Source organism: Eriocheir sinensis, chromosome 63 (genome assembly GCF_024679095.1).
Source record: "Eriocheir sinensis breed Jianghai 21 chromosome 63, ASM2467909v1, whole genome shotgun sequence".
Classification (NCBI taxonomy): Eukaryota; Metazoa; Arthropoda; class Malacostraca; order Decapoda; family Varunidae; genus Eriocheir; species Eriocheir sinensis.
Window position 1 is genome coordinate 1,762,130 of NC_066571.1, and position 21,961 is coordinate 1,784,090.

A 21,961-nucleotide genomic window follows, 5' to 3' on the forward strand; every position below is an offset into this window, starting at 1 on the left:
TGACGATAAAGAGCACATACTCATGTCGGGAGGGTACCTGCTGGCAACATGTTATCAGGCCATGGTGAATTACACACACACACGCACATTTTCATACCTCAGCAAAATTATTCCCATGTAGCAAGTGAAATGGTACTCTTTTTCTATATATTACTGTCTCAGAAAAAATGTCATTGGAATTTCTCAGATCTTTGGTATGAAATCGTTGTTTTATATTATGGAGCTTTTTTACCCTATTAATGCACTGTCTTTCCTTGAACAATGTGCTGTACAGAAGAGTGAAGAAATGCCTGAGAAGAGGGTCCACAAGTCTTCATCGGCAGAGCTTGAGGTAAATGGGAGTGTCCCGCTCACCCCTCTCACTGCCACCACCAACTCTAGAACTGACCAGATGTACACGCAGTCTCCCAAGCTTGTGAGAAGAACTGCCTTTAGAGAGACTGTCAAGGAACACAGAAAAAACTCCCATGACTCCTCTGTCATGTGTGCATCCCCAACCAGTAGTGGTTCTGTTGTTTTCACCCTTGGCCCTGCTGAGTGTGTGCATTCACCAAGTGTGTCTAGTCAGAGTTGTGTCTCTTATGACCCAGACTCCAAAGACTTGGAGAATGGGTTTGATGCCCCTCACCCCACCACCTGTACTAAGCAACCTAGCACTAGTAGCAAGGCTTCAGGTGCCAGTAGTGAGGCGTCAGGCTGTAGTTCCAGGAATGCTAGAGGTAGAAGGAAGTCCCAGACCAAGGAGGGAAAAAAAGCCAGACAGAAGAGTGCCGAAAGAAGTGGTCATGCCCCTGAGGCCAACAGTGGGTCCCCATCCCTAAAGCATGCCAGTTCAGCGCCATACAGCCTGATGAGTGAGGATGATGGTGTGTTTCGTAGTGATGCACCGTATCCCCACCCAGCATTGGTAGGTGGCTCCAGCACTGCTCCTGTAATGCTAGTCTAGTTCATTCATTTCTTAGTCAGAATGCAAGTTTTTCATACTTTCAAGTTAAGTTTCTAGAATTAGTAGCCAAAAGGGAATTGTAAATATGATAAAAGTCTTGTAGTTACTTTAAGTATACAGTGCAGCATTACCATCACTTGGCAATGTGGGTGGCCCTCTGGGGGCAAGTAAATCCACTATGGGTATACAGTGCAGAAGGGGACTGAACAACACACTACTAGGCTTACATTGTATAAGACACAAGGTCAAAAATTTGTCATGGCAGCCTCTTGACAAAGGAGTCACCTGGCAGGACTGTGTGGCCTTAATTATCCAGCTACGGAAACATTTTGTTCCCTCACACTGTTTAGGGCGGTGCAGGATACAAAGCAGCATTACCAGTTAGGTGTACAGCTGATAAGCATCTTGTGCTGATCTTGTACTTAACCAGTTGTGCTTTTTCCCCCTCTGATATTAAAAGATAAAAACAGCAATTAACCCTTTCACGCACCATGATGCAATTCACATAAAAACTGAATTGTCTACATCGGAGCTTTTGACTCGAATCACGTCAAAAACTAATTGTCAACTCTCGTGCCATTGGATTTGAAGTGATAATTGCCAGTGGTTTAGTTGCCTCAGCAGGCAGCCTGTGAGTGCGACTCGTCCCTTTAAATTGTTTTTCTCAGAGTCGGTAAACTTCACTATTTATTTGCATTTTTTGATGCTTTTCTCTTTCAAAAGGCAGAATAATCTCTTCCAAAACCAACGATATATAATAATGCCAGGAAAAAAGAATACTCGTGGGTGAAATCGATAACATGCTAAAAAAAATTGCTGCACGGTCAGGCCATTCCTTGAGGCCCCCTAGGGAGCCCCAGACAGATGTCGCAGTGGAAAGAGAAACTTATTAAACTTTTGGTGTGTGAAAGGGTTAATAATAATAATAATAATAATAATAATAATAATAATAATAATAATAATAATAATAATAATAAGGGTAAAAAGAAATATATGGGGTGACCAAGAGAGGAGTTAAAGGGGCAGATCAGCCTTCATGAACATAGTAAGTTATTAAGGCTCCTTTTCCTTTTCTGGTGGGTGTTGAAAACATGGTATGAAGTGTGCTTGGTTCAGATGCATAATTGTGACTGGTCCTCTTACAGCAATGACATAATGGAGTGATTCGCCCATCCTAACTTCTGACACTGATCCTTGGGTGATTCTTTCTGTATATCCACACACAACTAATAGGTTGCCATTAATATGCATGCTTTGATGATTTTCATTAAGTTTTTCATTCAGCAGTATATTAAATTAAGGTATGTAAATTCTTCTTGAGAGTGATGTATATACTTAGTTACTTAGGGTATGACTAAAAAATCAGAACATGTTGAACAATTTGATCAACTCTGCATGTTGTGCTGTTTTTAATAAAAAAAAAACAATGTTGCAGTCACAGTTTTGATTGAGGTTTGACTGGTTTATCTGGACTATTACAAACTTTTCCTTTCATATAAAAATTGTTAAATGGAGTCACATAAAAACACAGACACACGCACACTTTGTGTGTGTTTGTGTGTGTGTGTGTGTGTCAAATAGATAGATAGATAGATATTAAATTATGTCAGGTTGACAATACATTGACTATTGCAATGCTGCCTCACGTGCCTCCTTGTGCATCTCATTATTTTGACTGCTAGTTATTTTCAGGCAAGATAGATTTCTAAATGAAGTTTGTTGGGTCTTCACATTCATGGAGTAAGATAATTTTGTTGTATTCAAAGTATGATTCATTAATTACCTGATAGAAGCCTTGCTCTACTAACTTTAAATGTTTAATTTCTGTTTTACAGTGGTTCATTACATCTTTGAATATATTTTTAATTGAGCATTTGTTTTACATAAGGAGAGCTTGAGAATGTCTTTGATACCCTAATATTTTTATCCCACTCAATACTTGCATGGCCACATGATACTTTTTCATTAACAAGAATAATTCTGTACAGAAAATATCTTAATTTGTTTACATTGTTATGCTCAGTCATTCAGTGTCTATTTTATAGGTGTTTATTCCACTAAACATTACAACTGTATCATTGCATATCAGCATAAAAAATAGAATTAAGGTATGTATACGGTAAAAGTAAAGACTGTACACACATTCCAGTCAGCCATTTTTGAATTCTAGAATTGATGTCTCCTTGCTTGACCATGTGTTGTTAGAGATAATCACATCTGTTTACATTCTGTGTATCTGGTAAATGTTACCTTGGTAGAATTTTAATGGACTCCCCTTTCAATTGATTTTAGTTCTGTAGCTATAGTTTTAAAGGTAAGATTGGTTTTGCTTGTCTGTGTGCCTGGCAGTGTTTGCATTTCTTTTGAGTTTGCTTCATAACAATTGATTTCATCATGGATAGTGATATGAAAACAATTTCATTTAAGGTCCAATAGATTTTATGTAGTTTAGTTCAATATCCATAGTGAGTTTGATTGTATTTGTAGATTCATCTGTATCACTCACTGGTCATTAATTAAATTTCCCTTTCATTAATGTGGGTATTAGTTTTAGGACAAAAAAAAAAATCTTGTCTAGCACCTGTTAGTCTAGTTATTTTGCTAGAAGAGAAGGAGCTTAGTGAACTTTTCAGTACTGGAAGTGAGCTGATAGATATGTTTCCCCCACACTAGGAACAGAGCCGCCTTAACCGCTCTCCATCTTGGTCTGGCTACAAGGTGCCTGGGAAAAGCACCACCGACAGCAGTGACCCCACCGAGGTATGTGGGTGGTGCGTGTCTAGTAACTTGAGGAAAGAAAATCTGTGAAATCAGACCAGGACACCCATACTGACTGGTCCAATTCCAGTCAGAGTTGATTAATCAGAACTGCATTAAGGTTTGTTGCTCCTCCAGCAGCCCCACAGCAGGAAGTAAATTCCCTCAACATGGGACCACTCAAGTCATTTAAATATCTGCTTTGATTTCACTGATTTTTGTAATTCACATTCACTCTTCTTAGTTCAAGGTACAGGAGGTGGGGTCAGTTTGATACAAGATTGCAGCACTTAATAACCTTATCTCAGATTAGTCTAATGCTTTGGCCTTGTCCCTCCAGGAACCCTCCAAGGGGCCACTCATGACAGAAAGGTTTCCTGCCATTCCTTTCCAAGCATACTCTTTGCAATCATCAGTCCTTGCATCCTTCTCTGGTGTGTCTCTCTTTTGTTTCTTGACTTTTTCTTTGCAGTCTTTGCATCCTTCTTTGCTGTGTTCTCTCTTGTTTCTTGACTCCTTCTTTGCAGCTCATAGCTAATCTTCCTGACACACTTTCAGACTCACTCTTATAAACTTGCTGATTATTCTTTTTTCATATTCACACACCTAATGGTGATCCTCTGCACATACACTGTGCAGCCATACCCCTATTTCACTCTGATGTGTCCTATCTTGTAAATATATATGCTATTATACCACATGCCATTTTGACTGCCTCTGTGGGAAGTTGGATCATCAATGATGGAGATGTTGATGATGTTATTCATGCCATCATACTATAAACTGTGCTTACTTCATTTGTCATTTATATTTTATAATGAAGCCTTATAAATAGATGTCTTTCATCTCAAGTCTAAAAGTCTTGTATCTCTAATTATTTTAAGATACTATTTTAATAAATATGTGAAGCTATTTTTAAATTGTTCAATAGTATCTATAGGAAGGTTATCCACAAAATGTTTTTCATTTGTTTGCTACTTCGAAAGGTGTTTTGTTACTTTTGAAGCTTCATCAATATGATTTTCAAAAATTTTGGAAATGTTTGTGGACTGAAAAGCTTCATCAGTATAGTTTGTGGTGTGTGTTGGAATACTGTTCAGTTGTTGGTGTAATATTTATGTGTCATTTGGATGTTTCACCAAATCCCTAAATGACAAAATTATGCATTTTGGTTTATTGGCTAATTCTCAAATGACTGTTGCTTTATGAAAAAAAGTTTGTTTCACTGATGCTAATGCTTCTTAGTTTAACTCATTTTCAGCCTCACATCTTCTTTAGGATGACTGATAGCGGTGGTGCTATGTAGTGGCTGTAGCTGTGTGGTGCTTTTGTGAGTGTGTAGGGCTGCACTAATGGCCTGTGCCGTATCCTCTTGGGTTTGTAGGATCATAGCGTTCCCGCATCTCCACTTCAGGGGTGTCGCTCAGCCTCTTTAGATGAACTGACCAACATTGGTGTGTCTTATGGGCTGCCTATAATTTCACCAATAGATGCCAAAAAAAAGTAAGTTTCCATAGAGTTAAGGAATTGTCAAGTGTGTGTATATGGCAACAAACTCTCCAGGCTTTGATGTCACAGTAGCATTACTTAGTAGATGCCTGATAGTAAACCTTTAGTAGAGCTAGAAAAGTGCTTGTTTTGCCCATGTAACAAATGACTGCATATTGTAGTTGTGCTTGAAGATTGATAATGTATGCTAATGCACAGTATGGAATTTTTTGGAAAATTCGTATAGATTAACAGTCAATAAGTAAAGTATAAGTTATCCAATAATGGTTAAAAGAATCGTAATTTCTTATAAAAGACATTTCATAAGTATAACTTAGCTGTAAATGTATACAAACTTGTTTCAAGAATTTGTTCTTGAGTGCAGTGATGGACATGATTTTTTGGCCATATTTTACAGTATGAACACAGTTTGTAGCGTGTAGTTAGCAGCTTTCCTTTGACTCATACAAGCAAAATAGTATAGTGCAGCTTGGTGTAGCCATTTTTTTTTTTTTTTTTTTTTTTTTCTGCTGTAGATGAAGTGTTTATATATATGGTTTGTAGTTCACAATGTCTTCTTTCTTCCATTTCTTCAGCTTCATGTCTTTCAGCATATCACTTGGTGTTTTTCATGAAGGTCAGAATTTGGTCTGATGTGTTTGTGATATCCATTTGTGACCAAGACTTCCATTTTTTTATTTCTCTTATACAGTAAACCATTGCTTTAACAAGCCAATTGGGGGAAAGGGATTTAACAAGCCAATTGGGGGAAAGGGAGGGATGTTATAGCCAAAAATCCATTATATCCACGGAATCCAAACTTTTGCTATATAACGAACGTTGTTCATCATATGAGCTGAAATTTCACTATTTCTGACCATTTTTGTACACTGGAACAAAGTTTGTTTGTTATATAAGATGAAAGTTTGTATACTTAATGTACATGCAGTTATCACAAGCACTACGCTCATACAAGGAAATTAAAATAATAATTACACATTGGACACCATGTTCCACTGAGCGACGTGTGTGTACGTGCTCAGCCAGCCCACCACCAACTTGTTCAGTAATTCCCCGCATATACTGGAAAGGCAAAAAAGCTTGTTAAAGCTGAAATTCATTGTATTGAGGTCTGTAAAAGCAAAGGTTTACTGTAAATTATATTCACTTGTGCTAACTTCTTCTTTTCCATGTAGCCTATCATTTGTCAAATGCAACTGTAAAACTTTAGTGATGGATAAGAAGGAGAAAAATTCATCACTTGTGTGTTTACCACAGTTTTGTGTCATTTAATTTTGCTGCAGCTTCCTCTTTACTTGTTTGTCTGTATGAATCTATCAACCACGTCAGTGTTGCCACAGACAGATCCACTGTAAACTACCTCATTGACAACATTAGTTCACAGCACTATTATTGATGCATTGAAAAACAACTTTACATTGAATCGTTATTATACAGACACACACACACACACACACACACACACAGACAAAGGTGGTGGAGGAGTGATGATAATGATGAGAAAGGAGTTATTAGTAAAATCAGAGAAAGGATGACGATTATAGCAATGTATGTACCACCAAGAACTATCTCATGGAGTAAAGATGAATATGAGACCATGATTGAAAATACCATCCAGAGTTTAAGTATACTACTCAAGACAAACAAAAGAGTTCTATTAGTTGGTGATTTAATTGTAAGGAGGTAAATTGGGAGATGTTTGAAAGTGGAGGTAGTGATACGGCATGGGGGGACAGGTTTTTAAGATTGACGATGGAAAACTTGATGATGCAATGGGTGAAGGAAAACACAAGATATAAAAGTGAAGACGAACCAGCGAGACTGGACCTGGTGTTAACCCCTTCACTACGACCGGGCGAAAACGGCGCCCCGCCCTGTATCTGGGCTCGCCGCGCGCACCAAATTTCAAACGGCGCTTCTGATTATAACAAGTTTTCAGCCGTAATTTCAACATAATCATCATGTATTATATATAAAAACATGCAAAATTAAATGGTGCACATAGAAAAACATAAATTATTTGATCATTTTCAGACGTAAGCATAAATATACAGAGAAATTTGTGAGAGATTAGCATCTCTCTCTCTCTCTCTCTCTCTCTCTCTCTCTCTCTCTCTCTCTCTCTCTCTCTCTCTCTCTCTCTCTCTCACACACACACACACACACACACACACACACACACACACACACAACTAGGTAAATATACACACACACACACACACACACACACACACACACGAAAGAAAAAAAAAGAGACAAGGCATGGAAGAGATTGAAAAGAAATAAGAACCAAAGGAATAAAGAAGATTTCAAGATAGCAAAAAAGGAATATGTGAAAATAAGGAGAGAAGAAGAGAAAGGATATGAAAAGGATAATGTTGAAAAGTGCAAGGAAGAACTTTAATTGTTTTATAGATTTATAAATGGAAAAATCAAACCAAAGGAAAAAAATAGAAAGACTGAAGGATGGAAATAAGATAATTGAAGATGCTAAAGACATGACGGAGCTGCTAAACAAGAGATTGCAGCAAGTTTTTACAAAAGAATCACAATTCAATGAACTACAAGATGACAAGATAAATGTTCAAATGGATGAAGTCATAGTAACTAAAGAGGAGATGTATAAAATAATGGAGGAGCTGGAGGAGAGGAAAGCAATAGGACTGGATGGAGTCTCAGGTTTTATACTGAAAGAATGCAGAAATCAGCTGGTTGGATCGGTATATAATATATAAGGCGGTGGCTGAATCGACAGAGTAACACCACCACGTTCAGGAGGACGCGAGTTCAATCCCCGCCCGGTGCCACCAAGCTGGGATTTTTCAGCCGCCGCCGAGTGGCTTAAAACTACCCACATGCTGTCCAGAAGACCACCTATCAACCCGAACTCTAGATTCTAGGATTAAAGATGAGCTCTGGGAGGGCAGCATGAGCCAATGCAAGATGGCGCCACTATAAAAACTCGCCTGCACCAGAACGGGCTGGGCCGACCATCAGGACCCACCGGGAAGAAGCCTTGGGCCGACCATCAGGACTCACCGGGAAGAAGCCTTGGGCCGACCATCAGGCCCCACCGGGAAAAAGCCTACCAGCGCTATAGGCCGCGACGTAAAAAAAAAAAAAAAATAAAGTGCTTAATATCAGCTGGTAAAGTACCAAAGAAGTGGCGGAGGGCTGAGGTGGTCCCTATATATAAGAGCGGGAAAAAGGAAGAACCTCTGGACTACAGACCAGTATCATTGACCAGTATAGTTTGTAAAATATGCAAGAAAGTGATAAAGAAACAATGGACAAAATATTTAGAAGAACACAATATAATTACAGAAAAACAGTATGATTTTTTAAGAGGGCATTCATGTGTAACAAACTTACTGAGCTTTTACTCAAGAGTGACAGACATAACACAGGAGAGGGATGGATGGGTGGATTGCATGTATCTGGACCTGAAGAAGGCTTTTGACAAAGTTCCACATACAAGACTACTATGGAAGCTGGAAAATAAAGGAGGATTAAAAGGGAAAATGAAAAACTGGATGGAAAGTTACTAAAGGGAAAGAGAGATGAGAACAGTGATAATGGACATGAAATTGGAATGGAGAATTGTAGATAGTGGAGTGCCTCAAGGATCGGTATTGGCACCAATACTTTTCCTAGTATATATTAATGATATGCCGGGGAAAGTAAGCAGTTACATGAGCCTGCTTGCAGACTATGCGAAATTGATGAGACCTATAACAAACAGTAAAGACTGAAATTCTACAAGAGGACCTAAATAAGATTTGGGACTGGAGTTTGAAATGGGAGATGGAGTTCAATGTGAAGAAATGTCATGTAATGGAAATGGGAAAGAGTGAACAGAGACCAAAATGGACATATAGAATGGGAGATGGAGAAATATTACAAGTTCAAGAAGAGAGAGATTTGGGAGTGACAATACAAGATAATCAACAGTAAGAAAGTCATGTTAATAGGGTATTCAGAGGTACGTGTAGAATGGTAAGAAATATAGGAATAGCATTCCACTACATGGATAAGGATATGATGAAAAAGATAATAACCACTATGATTAGACAAAAACTGGAATATGCGGAAACCGTGTGGTCTCCCTATAAGAAGAAACACGTAAAAAAACTAGAAAGAATACAAAGAATGGCAACAAAAATGGTTCCAGAACTAGAGGGATTGTCATATGAAGAAACGTTAAAGGAAATGGACCTGCCAACATTGGAACAAAGAAGAGAAAGGAGAGACCTAATATAAATTTATAAATTATGGAATAAAATGGAAGAAGTAGACAATGAGGAGTTACTTCTACGAGAAGGAAGAAACACCAGCAACACAAGAGGACACAGTAAAAAACTGAGAAAAGGAAGATGCTTGAGAGACAAAGATATATAGCTTGACGCAAAGAAACATAAAGGTTTGGAACAGACTAAGTGAGGATGTAGTTTCGCCGAAGAGTGTGCACAACTTTAGGGAAAAGCTGGACAAATACAGATATGGAGACGGGACCACACGAGCATAAGCCCAGGCCCTGTAAAACTACAACTAAGTTAATGCACACACACACACACACACACAGACACGCATGTACATTTAATTACTACACCTGTTACCTACACACACAGGCAGTCAGGCACACACACACACACACACACACACACAGACACGCATGTACATTTAATTACTACACCTGTTACCTACACACACAGGCAGTCAGGCACACACACACACACACACACACACACACACACACACACACACACACACACACGTGGTGTTGTCTCCCCATAAGAAGAAACACATAAAAAAAACTAGAAAGAATACAAAGAATGGCAACAAAAATGATTCCAGAACTGGAAGGAATGACATAAAGAAAGATTAAAGGAAATGGACCCACCAGCACTGGAACAAAGAAGAGAAAGGGGAGACCTATTACTAATTTATAAATTATTGAGCAAAATGGAAGAGTGAGAATGAGGAGTTACTACTAAAAGAAGGAATAAACACCAGGAGCACAAGAGGACACAGTAAGAAATTGAGAAAAGGAAGATGCTTCAGAGACATAAAGAAATATAGCTTCCCGCAAAGAAATACAGAGGTTTGGAACAGACTAATTGAGGTTGTAGTATCGGCGAAGAGTGTGCAAAACTTTAAGGAAAAGTTGGACAAATTCAGATACGGATACAGGACCACGCGAGCGTAATCCCAGGCCCTGTAAAGCTACAACTAGGTAAATACATACACACACACTGCAACTGAATTGAAACTAAAATGGTCCCAGAACTCTTGAATATAACATATGAAGACAGATTGAAGGAGATGGACTTGACGACACTGGAACAAAGAAGGGAGAGAGGAAATCTGATCACGCTGTATAAGTTGGTAAAGAAGTTTGATGAGGTGAATAGAGATGATCTTTCCTTAACTGTGAGAATGCTGGGGCTGAGAGGATATAGGAAGAAACTTAATAAAGGAACCTGTTTGAGTGACTTAAAAAAGTATAATTTTCCACATAGAAGTGTTAACACATGGAACAGCTTGCGGGAAGAGGTGGTGGAGGCGAGCAGTGTCCAACAAATGAAGGAAAGGCTGAATAAATGTAGATATGGAGACGGGACTATTAGAGCTTAACTCGGGCCTGGTAGACTACAAATAGGTAAATACACACACACACACACACACATACACCGCCCAACCCGATCAGACATGGAAGAGAAGCGGAGGAACCAAATCTGTTTGTCAGTCAAAAGGCCTGAGCACAGCTAAGTAATTTAGGGTCCCGTCTCGTAGGAGTCCAGGCATTGAGAGGATGTGAAAGATTGAGGAGCGATAAGTACACCGGGGAGGAAAAGGAGAGAGAAGAGTTTATATGGAACGAAGGCAAACATCCAAGGTGGCGGACCCTCTGAGTCCCCAGGCACAGGCAGGAGGGAAGATTCCTGTGACAGTTTTGAGGGCTTCACGCCAGGATCAACGATGGAGCCAATGCAGTGGAAGAGAATAAACAAAGTAGAGAAAGACTGTGACAGGATGGTGGTAGAAATGAGGAGGATGAGAGAGGAGTTTGGAGAAGTGATCCAGGCATTAGCCGAGGTCAAAAAGAGGGATGACGAAGCACGGAGAAGGGATGAAAAGGCAAAGAAAATGATAGAGAACTTGAGAGACGAAATTATAAAATTGACCGAGGAACAACTGGAAAAACAAAAAGAAATAGCAAAACTGAAGATGGAGAAACTAGAAAAAGACCATCAGATAAAAATTATGAAAATGGAAAGAGAGAGGAGTGTGATGGAGACAAACGAAGACATGGAGAAGAAGATGAAAGAAATGATAAAGAGAGAGGTAGCAGAGAAAATAGGAAATGACCAGCAAAATGTGGGTGCAAGGGTTTAGGAACAGATTAAACATGTACTCAAGGATGAGTTGAAGGAGTGGAGAAGTGAAAAGGACAAGGAAGAAACGAGCTTTAGGAAATTATTAGAACAACAGCTAAAACAAAACAAAGACATAGAAAAAGAAGTTGTAAATGTACTAAGAAATAAAGAAACAATGAAGAGGGACATGGCAGAGAAGAAAAAATGTGTCGTAATATTTGGTGTAAAAGAAGAAAAAACAGTGAAGACTCGGAGAGAAAGTTATGAGAGGAATAAGGTGAAAAGTATACGCATTGAGAAATATGAATACTGAAGAGGAGGAAAAGATTGAGGAAGAAGTAGATGAAATAACAAGATTGGGAAGATACAAAGAAGGAAAGAACAGGCCATTAAAGATTAAGTTAAGATCCCAAATGACAACAGAAACCATCCTAAATAGGTCATGGAGATTAAACAACTCTGAAGAATACAAACAAATATATGTGAGGAGAAATATGACAGAGGATGAAAGAATGAAGGTAAAAGAAATGATAAATGAAGTGAAAAAAGGGATGAGGAAAGATCAGAGGAAGATAAGAAGAAATTTTTTGGGGGGGAATGAAGAACGAAAAACTGATGAAGTGGTGGATAAGAGGCAAAGAGAGGGAGTAACGGTGTTGATAGAAGGAGGGGAAAGAAAGGGAGAAGGGAGGAAAGGTTTAAAGATTGCGTAAACTAACATAGATGGTCTTGTATCAAAGAAAATTGAACTTACTGATTATTTAAGGGAAAGTGATCCAGATATTATGTGTATAGTAATTGAAACAAAACTTGTAAAGGAATTGGAACTCGTGCTGGACGGAAAGAGCAAGTACAGCATTTGGAGGAAAGATAGGAAAGAAGGAAAGGGAGGAGGAGTGATGATAATGACAAAACAAAACTTGAAAGTGACTGAAGTGAGATATGGAAAGGACAGTGTGGAGGTGATGGCTGTGCAGGTACTGGTAAAAGGTGGAGAGAAGACTAACATAATAACAGCCTATGTCCCCCTAAAACCAAAAGTTGTAATGAAATCAGATATAACACTATGCTGGAAGATGCAGTACGGGCACTGACTGACGAAATAGAAAATAGTAGAAAGGTAATATTAACAGGAGATTTCAGTTGCAAAGAGGTGAATTGGGAAGACTAAGCAATGGAGGGTGGAGAAAATATCTGGGGAAGTAAACTATTGAAGCTGGCAACAGATAACCTGTTGACACAGTGGGTTAAAGGAGAAACAAGGCTGAGAGTTTTCCACATAGAAGTGTTAACAGATGGAACAGCTTGCAGGAAGAGGTGGTGGAGGCAAGCAGTGTCTATCAAATGAAGGAAAGGCTGGATGAATGTAGATATGGAGATGGGACTATTAGAGCTTAGCTTGGGCCCTGTAGACAACAAAGAGGTAAATAGGTAAATACACACACACACACAGAACCCTTCATAGTACTGGTTCCAAAACTTCTATGGGTTTCAGTTTCATCACTGCTCTTCTGTTTCATTTGTATGTGAGGCATCTTTCAAATACCTCTCCATATCATTGTGTTCATGCTTGCTCAGTGCCACACCACCAACCCATTCTGCATTCTTGATGGTTCCTGTCCCTCCTCAGGAACTACTTATTTGGGGGCCTGAACAGCCTCCTCGGGGCCTCTGAGCTGGACCGCTACTTCCCAACACGCACCATCAATCTCTTCATTGCCACCTGGAACATGAATGGCAAGGTGTGGATAAAAGCTCATTTTAATGAATATATTTTGTGTTTTCCCTCGTGATGAATTTTTAATGTGGTTATTTCAACATCATTATCACCATCATTAGCCATTACAAATGCACTGGAAGACAAAGGGCTTTCCCAGTCTCTCTCTCTCTCTCTCTCTCTCTCTCTCTCTCTCTCTCTCTCTCTCTCTCTCTCTCTCTCTCTCTCTCTCTCTCTCTCTCTCTCTCTCTCTCTCTCTCTCTCTCTCTCTCTCTCTCTCTCTCTCCTGGTTTTATGTCTGCTCCGACTTCTATAATTTCTGAGTTGCCTCTGTTACTTTTTCTTTTCTTTTCTTACATTAACCTGGTACCAGCGACGGGCCAAATTTGTGGCTTTACCACGTACCAGCGACGGGCCAAATTTTTGTCATGATGTAAACCCCCAAAATAGATGATGCATAAACTGATCACAAATGCATAGATATATATTATGAAATGGTTTGCGTGAGTGATAACTTTTTCTCATTATTCTCGCTTAGAGGGGCCTTTAAGAAACATGATCCCCGCAGCTACTGGGTTAAAGGAGGCAAAACAAAAATAAGTAAAAAAAAGATGGTATGCATTCTATAAAGAGGGAAAAATTATGTCTGGGAAACATCTTGATGGTTGTTATTAATTCTATGCATATGACCATACTAGCACTTCAATATACAAGCATATGAAGCACTTGGATGGCACCACTCATTAGAGCATCATATTCCTGAGGTGTCGGGGTCTTCGTGGTGCAGTGGTTAGCACACTCGGCTTAAACCGAAAGAGCCCGGGTTTGATTCCCGGGCGGAGTGGAAAAATTTGGGCGGCTTTTCCGATACCCTACGGTCCTGTGCACCCAGCAGTGAATGGGTACCATGTATTAATTGGGGTTTGTGTCCCATCTCCTGGGATCTGTTGCCTTCTCCTATAATTCCTTCCCCTTCTGTCTCTCTCTGGCATATGACCACAGATGTTGCGCCGACTAAACGAAACTTTCCAACTTTCCTGAGGTGTCTGTCATTCTCCGGTAAAAACTTCTCCACTCTTCTTGTGTCCTTGAATTGTTTTTCATTCTTGTTTCATCTTGTAGTGCTGTGCCAGGAGGTTGGGTTAACAATGGAATGTACAGTCGCGCTACGAAGTGTTGACACTGTTTTCACAATCTTTCGGACACGGAGCATAGGCTGGTGACATCTGGCAACTACTCTTGGGGAAACATTTTCTACCGACTTTGTAAAACTACTTAATTTTAAAGTCTAGTTTTGCACACACCTGATAAATATCAGTGATTCCCTTAAATGCAATGAAAACTTAACAGTGTACTCTATGTGAATGATAGGCTATGTAGCCACTCACATTCATTTACAGAATCGCCGGGGCGGAGTAGGGGTCACTTCACTATTCATACCTACAAGTTATAAATAATATTATTTTGATCAGATGTATATAACTAACTCGACAGTGATGGATGGAAGAAAGTGGTAGGCTAGCAGTGCAGCGCTGACCAAGCATCGCCTCTACCCAGACAATGGGCTATATCGCATCATATGTTGTGTTTCGCGTGCAACTTTAAATTATATGTCTGGCCACCTGTTGATACTTCTCTTTGGATTTTACCATTAATAAAAATTATAGACAATTGATTTTGTGATATTTTTCAGAATCTCGCTGATTTCACACACACAAGATTTATATAGTCATGCATGAATGTCGTTCCCGATGACGTCAACATCAAAGGAGAGTTCATTATGTAGTATTTATTTCCCATTTCATCAAGTGAAGTGCAGCTAGTTATTTTTTCCTATTATTTTATAATATAGGGTTTATCACTACATTGAAAGAAAGAGCAATATATTTGTGCAGTTATATATATACTTAGTCTTAACATAGAACTCATTTGACTCTTTTAATGTCTTGAACGAAAACCGTATCAAAATGTTTCGGCAGAGCTGCTTAATATATCGTTATAAGGTAAAAACTTTCACTCTATTCTATTTATTTCCTTTCTCAATATCATATTTTGTGTATCTTTAACAAAATCATTCCCAAACATCCCTTCCCTTTGAATAATATTAAGTATTATCTGAACGAAAGTCACTGCAAACAGTGTCAACGCTTCGTAGCGCGACTGTACATCCGTTAGATTTCCACATTCCGTTACATATTTTTTGTTGTTGTTTCTCACGAAGAGAACCCTGGCTACCACCCCCTACTCAAAGCTGTGCACGTGCAGGGGTGGTGGCCAGGGTCCTCTTCATGAGAAACAAAAAAAAAAGTAACAGAATTCGGAAATCTAACGGACAAAGGGAGACACACTTAATTACTTACAATCCTTATACCTACTTTTGTGATTATGTGTACATTCCATACTTGACCTAACCTCCTGTCATTACATAAGTTCCCTCCAAACTTCCTTTTATCTTTGCTCTTGTCTTTCCTCACCTTAACCTCTTCACCCCAGGGTTATGTTTATATGTGCAGTACTCCATCCAGACTGCCTGTATTTGGGAGATTCAGCTGTTGAAACTAATGAAACATCAATATTTTTAAAAAGATTTCATTCATGGATATTGTATTGTATATCACATGAAAGCTTATTGATTTTGCTATATGTTTATTAGTGTATACTTTTTTTTATCATATGAAAAAAGAAAAGAAAGACAGTGTGTGAGAGAGAGAGAGAGAGAGAGAGAGAGAGAGAGAGAGAGAGAGAGAGAGAGAGAGAGAGAGAGAGAGAGAGCAGTTTAAATCACTGTATTTTAGCATTTTGAGCATTGTGTTTGGTTTGCCATTGCAGGAGCCTCCAGCAAATCTTGAAGCCTTCCTCCTACCAGACGAGATGGAGCACATGCCGGACATGTTTGTCTTGGGGACACAGGAGTCTGGGGGGAGTCGCACAGAGTGGGAGGTATGGATGTCCTGCATAAGTAAATGATTGCTCTCTTGAATAAGTAAATATTATCTTGTCATATATTTAGAGGGTAAGATAGAAGTGTGTCAGTAACCAAATAGTTCTTACATGAGGCAAATGTTCCACAGGTACGCTTGCAGGCAACCATTGGCCCGTCACATGTTTTGTTCACATCAGCAATATTTGGGGTTCTCCACCTCACCATTTTCTTGCGCAGGGACCTGATTTGGTTCTGTTCAGGTAAGAAATTGATTTTTGTGTTGAAAATCGTGATTGATATACCATAACAGAGCCAAATAGTGATAGACTACAATTGAAAAGTTTAGATGAATGAATTCCACCATGACATTACAAGCATAATTTCTGAAGTCTCACATGGTTTCAGTGTTGGTGTTGCTGTTGTGTCTTGTAGCTTTTTTCATTTCAATTTTTGTAACACATTTTTAAAGGATACAGATGAGATCTTCTGAGTTCGCATGTAATTAGCATTGTTTATCACATTTTTCATTTTTTCATAACCTGTGGTGTTCAGTACCTGAGGAGGCAACATACAGTCTTCGTCCTGGCATAGCATACAAAACCAAGGGTGGAGTGGGCATCGGTTTTCAGTTTTTTGGTGAGTCTCGTTCTATTTTATTTATATACTGACAGAAATTGCGGTGTACAAGTCAACCTCTTGAGCCTGAAAAAATCTCTCCAAAACTAGGGGTTGACTTTTACAGCTAGGATTAAATGTTTACCACTGAGTGGCAACTACAGTTGCTGGTACGCCCAACTGGGAGTGAGTTTTTGGTTGTCCGTATGGATGGAAAATGGTTGTGGGTACAAGCAACTGAAAACAGAAAACAGATGCTGGTAGTGGTTGAGGAGTGAGGAGCAGTGGAAGATGGCCCACCAAGAGACTCACAAAGTGGACTGGCAAAGCTGCTTTGTTTACTGCTTATTTAAATGACAAGATAAGAGAACACCCTGTGCTGTGGGACCACAGGCATGAAAACTTCACCAAGAAGAATTTAAAAACAAGTGAATGGTCCGTGCTCTGTTTACGTTGTGGATACAGGTAATCGACCTTGGCCGTGTGTGACTCACACCCAGAAAAGTTGGATGTGCCGGTTACCCCTACCACCAATGTGGTTGGAGGAAAAAGGCCCACTGTGACACCAGCTTCATTTGTTTTTGTGACAGGTTACCAAATACCTCACTGTAGCTTCTCCACATTTAAGTGTTGGCCTACCTGTAGCTGACCATATTTTGGGGGCCGACTTATACGGCAAGTATATAGGCCTAACCCATAATTTTGAGCTAATTATCTGGAGGTCGACTTGTACACCTCAATTTATGGTAACTGATTTTACGTAAGTGCCTCAAAGATTATACTCAAGATCCCATAACTACAAAGAATATCACAGCAGCCTCTTAGCATTCAGATAATAATTGAATATAATAGTCACTTCATGGTTTACCATCTTATTCATCATAATATCTTCTTAATCAAAGTATCTTACTAAATATACATAGGGTTGAGAGAACATTCTTCCCATGGTTATTTTATATTCCAGGAACAAGAATCCTGTTTATCAATTCCCATCTCACTGCTCATGAGGAGAAGCAAGCCTATAGGATCCAAAACTTCAAAAGCATCTCTCGTTCTCTGGATATTCCTCGCCTCCTGCCTGTGAAATTCAAGCACAAGGGTCAGTCACAGGAAGTTTTTGGTGTGGGGAACTTTTTTAGTATTAGGCAAGAAAGGTATTAAAAGTGAGGGAAATATTCAAAGAAATAATCCTTTGGTGTAAAGTAAGGATACATATATTTTTGCAGTTACAAAAATAAGAAACATCAAATAACTTCAAGCATCTGCTCTGTCTCTTTATTTATTTATTTATTTATTTATTTTTTATTATTTTTTTTTACATGTGGCCTATAACGCCGGTAGGCTAATTCATATGGGCCTGATGGTCAGCCCGAGCCCATCATGGTGCAGGCAGTTGTTTATAGTGGCGCCATTATTATTGGCTCATGCTGCCCCCCGGAGCTCATTCTTGATTTCACTTGCACTGTATAGCTTCTTCTAGAGTCTGGGTTGATAGGTGGTCTTCAGGGCAACATGTGGGTAGTCTTAGGCCACTCGGCGGTGACTGAAAAATCCCAGGTGGTTAGCGGCGGATTCGAACCCACATCATGGACTAATTTACAGATCATAATACTTCTTTTTTAACTAGCATAGTTTCAAAACCAGAAATTTTGAGGTATGATTGTTTATGCAAATGTTTATTTTTTTACCCATCTCCTCCTGTGCATAGATGTGACCCACCGTTACGACTGTGTCTTCTGGCTGGGTGACCTAAACTTTCGGCTGGCTGTGAACCGGGACCATGTGTTTGAGCGTCTGAAGCAAGGTGGCCCAGACACCTACCAGCACCTCCTTCAGTGGGATCAGCTATCACAGGCCAGGCAGAAAGGTCAGTTACATTGAACTGGATACCTTACTTCAGTCCATTCTTATCATTTGATAGATGTATATCTGATTAATGATGGTTTCTCACAAGCTACATAGTATTTTTTCTTATCATACTCCGTGCTGTTTTCTTTCTCTAATGATAAATATTTCTGTGCACAACACGTCAGGTGAGGCCTTTTCTGAGTTTGAGGAAGGCTCCATCTCATTCCCCCCAACCTTCAAGTATGATCCAGGCACTGATCACTATGACACATCCTCCAAGCAGCGCGTCCCGTCCTACACCGACAGGATCCTCTTCAAGGTGAGGAACTTTTTTTTTTTTTGTTGTTTTTTTTTTTCCGGGTGTTGAGCAGTAAGGCTCCATGATATTAGGCTAGGAAAAAGAATTTCCACAACCAATTCTCTAACACTTAAATGATGACTGTTTTTTTTATAATGATCTTGTAGACAATAAATTGTCTTGTATTGTAGACAATAAATCCAATGTAACAACTCTTCCCCACTCGCTAGGTTTAAATTTTGTGGGCCAACTTTTTTTAGACGAATATATGTTTCGCAGCGGAATTTAGTGAGGATTCTTATGGTGTCCTCAAAATCCTCATACGCCTATTAGTTCCCAAGTTACACCGAGAAAACTGTATTTTTTTCCTCTCCCGCCAGAGTAGGCTAACAAATAAAAATCGCTCAAAGTTCCTCATCTACGCTCCTTTGAAAGGTTGCCATATGTTACCATTAACCCGTGGGCTTCGGCTATGGGAAAGCCAAGAAATGCCTGAGAAACGACAAAAGCCTCTGCATTTTGAGACTAAGAAAAGAGCATGGAACGTACATCAGAGTACTCCTCTCATAACCATAAAGCCATTAAAAATATTTACTTTTACTCAAACTCCATTCTTTTTGGGTGGTGTTTGTTACAAAATAAATAGTCTCGTGACACGTGGCATCTAGCCGAGAGTTGTTTGTTGTGTTCTATAGAGAATTTGACAAGTGATTCCTGTATGGATAGCAAATTCAGTATGCCATGACCTTACAGCACCACCTATGACAAAAAAAGCCCACCTCAAGATCACTCACCCACCACATTGACCTAGGGCATTCATGATGGGTTGCGCACCACGGCCTACAATTAGCTCGAATTAGGCGTTTTATGGTGAGCCCTTTTTAGGGGCCATGACTTGTGAAAGCCCAAAAAAGGGTCTGCCGACGTTCTCGGGTTAAGAAACTTATCCCAACAAATGACGCTCCCAAATTTGATGCACTTTCACCGAAAACTTAATTTTTAATAAATTTTTTTAAACTTTTATGACGCGTTTCGCGTCATCATGCGCCAGGACCACTTACCCTTTGATGACGCGAAATGCGTCATCGTGCACGAGAGGGTTAAGATATCTATATAAAAAGTTACTATTTTTATATAGTAATCATTTCACTATATAAATCAACCTATTTTAAGCGCCTTATTATACATGTTACTTCTTATTTTATTTAGTATTCAACCCTATTTCTTCCCATTTATGAATAATACATTTATTTATTTTTTTTTTTTATACCAAATATGTATGTATAAGAAACATCTGCCATGGTTCTTAATGAGTCTGGTGTGTGTGTGTATGCACGTGTGTGTGTGTGTGTGTGTGTGTGTGTGTTGTTACTCAATCCACGTGTTTATGTGGTCGGAGTCTAGATGGGTATGTTGGCCGCTCACGCGCAGTGGTGACAGTGAGAACTACCACAACTGTTTGTTTTTTCCTTTTTTAACTTGCAGCACAAGTCCATAACTGGTAATGACCAGCACAAGCCGCGACAGCCTTACTTTAGCAGACGGCACGCCACAATTTCTTTTTCTTTTAACTAACTGCAGCTAAGTCCAACTCTTGGGTAAACAGATGACAAGCCGCGACAGCCCTTACTTTAGCAGACGACGCCACGTTGATACAGGGCAAGTGCTTTGTTTACGTTGTGGATGTGGATATGGGCAACCGACCTTGGCTGTGTGTGACGCACACCCGGAAAAGTTGGAGTTGCCAGTTGCCCTAGCTGGCGCCAACTCAGTGGGAAGAAAAAAGCCTTGTGTGAAACCAGCTTACGGATAACCGTGAACTCGCTCCCGGTTGGGCATACGGGCGTTGCCCGTAGCTCCGACAGTTGGACGAAAACAGCCAGTATGACACTGCCTTAACCCTTTCATTGCTAAACGCTTGCAGCAGGCGTTAGGCGTATTTGCTGGTGGCGCTAAACGCCCGCTGCGACCTCCACCCACACTCAAATCTCCCACGTATGAGAGTGTTCCAACACTAATTCTCACAACACAGGATTGCCAATTGAGTGGATTCTTCACTAAATTTGGTGGAAAATCATATCAGCCCAGCGCGGCAAATCTACGGACGAGTAACTGGTGGATGTTCTTGCCCAATATAGCGGCATTTTTGCATAGCTTCACCTATCACCGACTGATTCTTTGACCAAATAGTTGTAAATATTGCAGTTGGCAATGCTCCCTTGCCAGAATCTGAAGAAAAGATGTCCTCAGTTCCCTCAATATGGCTGATCATCACACAAGCACTGACGTAAGTGTTAACATTCAACACTCCCTGAACGTGCATGTACGTTCGCAAGAGAGGCATACATCATAGCTGGGCGTTATCGCGATAAGTTATCGCGATACTTTATCGCTGATAACAAAATCGGGTTATCGGCCATCCGCTACTTATTTATATAAATATCGGTATCTTCGTTAATTTTGTAACCAAACTAGCGATAATCGCTACTTTTTTCCGCCTCTCAGAAAAAAACGTTCTCCTTGTTGTCCTCTCTCCCCCTGTGCTGCAAAAAAACGGTGGGGTATGAAACTGGTATGAAAAACTTCGGAAGAGATTTCATGATTGTTCGGTGATCACATTAAAACATTGTCATTATTTTTATTAGACTCAAAAAACATTATATCAGAGTGAAAAATCAGTTAACTTTGCCCAAAAAATTATTATTCTCTACCTGAAATTTGCGATCCCGTTGTAAAGAGCACAAACAGAGACCAGCGGCTTGTGTTATCAATCACGTGGCGGCGTGGCGCGCGGCCTCTCAGCTGCGTCTCGAGTGACAGAACGAGTCCCAGTGTTCCGGTTCCCAGTGGTTCAGTGCTGCTTTACTGAAGTGACTGTTAAAGTGTTAATGGTGATAAGTAAGAATAGCTGAATAAGTAGTGATGGGCCAGTTCACGAGAGACCAGTGTTTGTAAACAAAAACTCCAGCTT

The 21,961-nt window shown here is 39.7% G+C and overlaps 1 protein-coding gene across 8 annotated transcripts in view; it reads left to right on the forward strand.

Moving 5' to 3' along the window:
* Window positions 1–21,961, forward strand: part of LOC126986823 (phosphatidylinositol polyphosphate 5-phosphatase type IV-like) — a 38,592-nt gene that overhangs the window by 6,579 nt on the left and 10,052 nt on the right. For 4 of the 8 annotated variants that reach the window (XM_050843200.1, XM_050843203.1, XM_050843204.1 and 1 more), the window contains exons 4-13: window positions 275–907; window positions 3,620–3,706; window positions 5,088–5,206; window positions 13,220–13,331; window positions 16,136–16,246; window positions 16,378–16,489; window positions 16,782–16,865; window positions 17,809–17,943; window positions 18,553–18,711; window positions 18,878–19,011. In XM_050843200.1, coding sequence (XP_050699157.1) covers window positions 275–907; window positions 3,620–3,706; window positions 5,088–5,206; window positions 13,220–13,331; window positions 16,136–16,246; window positions 16,378–16,489; window positions 16,782–16,865; window positions 17,809–17,943; window positions 18,553–18,711; window positions 18,878–19,011 — 1,686 coding nt within the window. The remainder of the gene's footprint in view (window positions 1–274; window positions 908–3,619; window positions 3,707–5,087; window positions 5,207–13,219; window positions 13,332–16,135; window positions 16,247–16,377; window positions 16,490–16,781; window positions 16,866–17,808; window positions 17,944–18,552; window positions 18,712–18,877; window positions 19,012–21,961) is intronic. The other 4 variants (XM_050843202.1, XM_050843206.1, XM_050843205.1 and 1 more) reach the window with 4 other exon arrangements.